Below are 4,143 nucleotides of genomic sequence, written 5' to 3' on the forward strand. Positions count from 1 at the left end.
ATAGAACTAGAAGAAACCTGTAACACACTGTAGCTAGCTTTGCTTCAGCTCAGAATACAAATCATACATAACAACATCTCCATAAAAATGCCCGGCCAAAGGAAACACAAAGGGATTGAAAAAATAAATCTGAGGAAATTAAAAAAGTAGATTTTTTTTATTATTTCAAAACAATTTCTACAAACTTTATATAAACATTAGGCTATTTTCTTTCAACTTTTGTTATAAAAAAATCCTACACGCATTCCTTGAAAAAAAAAAAAGAAAGAAAAGAGACTGAAGGCAAGGAAAGGGTGTTATTATAGCCAAACAAAACTGGCTGTCCTGATTTCATGGACTAATGACCCTTGCCTGGGGCCAACAGGAAGAGACAGAAGTCTCCTGGGGAAGACATTCCCATAGGCCCTTTATGGCATTCAGGGATTTTGAGCCACTATGGGCCCTCCTCCTCCCTGATAAGGCAACATAATCTGTAGTGTAAGAGATTGATAAATAGTTCTCCACAAAAATGCTTCAACATCAACATCCCGCTGCAAGAAATCTATTAGCAAGGTTTATATATAAAAAAAAGAGCCATCTTCTATAGAAGCAGCCAATCCGAGCATGGCACACTGGCTACAAACACATGGTGTTTGCTTTCATACAGTCTGTTTTGTGTTTATATACCTTCTATAAAACCAAGCAGAAAATTTGGCATCTTGACTCTTTTTACACTAACTTTAGAAAAAAACAAATAAAATACACTGAGGTTTTTTTCAGACTCTTTGTATTTCATTGGGCCCTTGTTAGCTGAGCAGGATGGGAAGGGTCATGTAGGAAGTTTTTTCTCAAAGTTGCTTTGAAATTCAATCCAAAAAGAGCATTTGTTCAGCACATCTCATCTGAGGGCACAGTGTTTCCATACAGTCTGCTTGTCCCTGGATGGGCACAAGGCACCACTGAGATTTAGGCGTAGAACTCATTTGTAGGGGCTTTCTTGTAGATCGGTTTCTTCCCAAGGTCGTAACTGCCTTCATCCTTTTTCTTCATGCGATAGACTAAGAGGAGAATCAGGAAGACAGCAAACAGGAGGCCCACTGCTCCTCCTGCAATGAGAGCTGGGGAGGAAATAAAGAGCACAGAATAAGTCTAAACTCCTGGACAACTCCATCAGCTACACCCCAGAAATCTGCTTTCAGAGCACGAGCCCCTGGTGCCACCTCCACAGTCATGGCGACAGGCACATGGACGACGCTACATGCTGGCATTTTCAGCAACAGCAAATGTTAATGGAAAAAGGACAGAAAATGCTTTCAATTCAACCACAGAATAATCACATGTTCCACATTAACCAGTTTGTGTTAATCTTCCAGTTTATTGCAAAAAGGAATTTCAAAGAGACACATCCTCCCTACATAGAGATAAGCCAAAAAGAAAAAAAAACACAACAAACCACAACCACCAGACAAGAGCCCCACCACATTCCACAAACCATGTCAACTCTGGGAAAATGGTGTAGCTCTGATGTGTTTTATTAGCTACCCGTGTGAGCACACTCCGGGGACTCTGTACTTCAGCGAAACAGTAACAGCCTACTGCCATCACCACCTCCCTCCAGAAACCACCCCAACAACCAAAACCCACAAGCCACCAGCAAGATTCTTCTCTCTTCACAGTAAGGGTTGCCACAAGGCTTCAGTGAAGTTTATCCTCTGCTGTCACACCTACTCATTGCACTAAATCAGCCTTTCTGTTAGGTGGCTTTGCAATCCACACTTCCAGACACTCAAGCTGTCCCACATCCTAAGGGGCAGCCAGTCACTCAGTTTTGCTCTAGAGAGGTACTTAAATTTGTAACACATCCCCTAGAGGTGTTCACACCCCTTGGAGGGGTTGTTTGGTTCCTGGCGAGGCTCAGAACAGGCAGGACTTGGGCAGAGTTTAGAAGGAAAACACCAGTATTTAATGTGAAAGTCTATGATGTCATTGATTTATGGCTAGATATGCCTCAAGTTAGCATCAGGGTGCATAGAAGCTGCCACATGACTTGTGGCAGTAACATGCTGTTAATTCCTGGGCCAACAGTCAGCTGGCAGGCTCAAACCATGCTGTTTAGCCCAGCAGTAGGCTCCTCTGCTGTTTTAAGGACTAGGAGGCAGAAGTGACCCTGCTACAGGCAGGCACGGAGGTCACACATCCCAGCCCCTCAGTCAGCAGGGAATAGCACAAGCCATTCTGATCTACGGTATTAATGATTTATCAGGACAAGGTCCCCGTTCGGTCCCCATGTGTTGCCTGATCCAGTTAAGAGGCATCCCTGCCCACGACAGGGAGGATGGATCTCTAAGGTCCCTTCCAGCCTAGGCCACTCTATAATTCTATGAAGGTGGAGTATTACCTGTAAGGACTTCTGTTCTTTCAAAGATGCTGCTGTTGGCTGTGCTTGCCATGGAGATCTTGTTGGACAGGTTCTCCTCAACAGGTACAGCTTTGTCTGGAATGATTTCATTGTCCACCAGTGTGTTTTCCTTCTCACCTTCTATCTTTCTGTCAGTATCTCCAGGGATGTAGTTGTCAGATATCTGCAGAATATAGACAAACCACACCCGTCAGTAAGCAGCACCCAACCTACCCACAAATGAAAGTAGGAGGGTGTGCAGGGAAAAGTAAGTTTGCTTAGTGCATTATGAGTACACAGCTCCTGCTCATGCAGGTAGATTCATCTCAATGGCACGTCTCACACGGAGAAGGGCATTGAGGAAGCTTCACAGACAGACCAGAGTAGCTACGTGTGATTTAAAACATGCCAAGTCAATACCTACCACAGGAGCATCCACAGTGGTCAGATACAAGGCATCTTCAGAGTCTGAGTAGTCTGCAGTGGGGGTGGAAAGAAAAAAAAAATTAGGAGGAAAAAAACAAACAACAATCCACACAACCAAAAAGAAGAGGACACTAAGTTCTCCTCTCCTTAGATGCTGTTTTTCTAGAGTTCAGGCATTTCCTGCAACACCAACAACTGCAGGCAAATCAGGACTTCTGTTCTCTGCTGACTGCAATCCCCTCTTGTCTGTTAGTACTTTTGCCATTTAATGGTGTTGATTGCACAAGACCAGGAGATGGAATCTTAAGACCAAAACCTCTTGCATGGGAGGGTCTTCAGCCGGATCCACTGGCCCCTGCTGCAGGTTATCAGGAGCTGCCTTGCAAAGCAGGTCTGCTACAGCTTGCTAAGCTAATGCCACCCATCCCTAAAGGAGATTTCACCAACTCTCCAGTTACCAGATCTGCCCAAACACGTCAGACACCGATTTCAGCACTTGTTCTTTCCCTTTCAGGGAATAAGTGTTCACACAAAGGGGACACGGAGCTACAGAAACTGGTTTGGGCAGGGAGCTTTGCACGTCACTGAGTTCACTTGAACACCAGCTAGCTCTTTACCTTGTTCGGCCTCAGCTGAGATACCAACTTTAAGCCTTTTAATACTACTTCAACAATGAATTTATTTTTTTTTAAGTTTCTCGGTTCTTTGGAGTTCAACAGGAAAGAGATCCAGCCAGTGCAATGCCTTTTCACTTGCAGTAAGACAGGCTTGGCTGGACTCCATCTGTGCTCCCCGAGTGATTCAGCAGCACAGTACAACAACTTGCACTGTTCCCATCTGTGAGCGACTACAATTCACACAGCTTTCTCATCTCCACCTGACTCTGTAGTTCCCTCTGGTGCTCTGGCCATGCACTTAGCCCACCACACACGGGCTGGTGCCAGAAGGTGTTTTATAGCATCGACTGAGGGAGATCCATCTTCCCCCTTCCCCACTTACCTCCAGACCCAGACACCACATCTATATCTAACTCATCAGAAGTTAAGCGAGGCCTGAATTCACCAATGTCTTCATCATCTGGCAAGTCTCCAGAGGCAGGGTAGTCAAGCCATCGGGCATCCATGGTCTCCGTTTCTCTCACCTGCAAGCGAGGGTGGAGAAGTGTTAAATATCAGGCAATTCCTCAGAAGCATTTTGCAGAAGATCAGGGGTTCAGAGCCTGTGCTGAGCACATCACTTCCATCAAAAGAACATTAAATGCTGAACTTCCTCTCCACCAAAAGCATTATCTTCATCAGCATGGAAATAGCTGAATTTCCCCAGAATTTCTCAGAACAGAA

At 44.8% G+C, this 4,143-nt stretch overlaps 1 protein-coding gene across 1 annotated transcript; it reads right to left on the minus strand.

Annotated features, from left to right (window-relative positions):
* Positions 1 to 231: 231 nt before the first annotated feature.
* On the minus strand, positions 232 to 3,939 carry SDC4 (syndecan 4). Its single transcript, XM_009868760.1, has 4 exons — positions 3,803 to 3,939; positions 2,802 to 2,854; positions 2,378 to 2,561; positions 232 to 1,097 (listed from the first exon to the last, which is right to left on the minus strand). The coding sequence occupies exons 1-4, from the start codon at positions 3,924 to 3,926 to the stop codon at positions 946 to 948; spliced, it is 513 nt and encodes a 170-aa protein (XP_009867062.1). The 5' UTR covers positions 3,927 to 3,939; the 3' UTR covers positions 232 to 945.
* Positions 3,940 to 4,143: the final 204 nt, after the last annotated feature.

This window comes from Apaloderma vittatum, unplaced genomic scaffold (genome assembly GCF_000703405.1).
Source record: "Apaloderma vittatum isolate BGI_N311 unplaced genomic scaffold, ASM70340v1 scaffold13054, whole genome shotgun sequence".
In the NCBI taxonomy this organism is placed as follows: Eukaryota; Metazoa; Chordata; class Aves; order Trogoniformes; family Trogonidae; genus Apaloderma; species Apaloderma vittatum.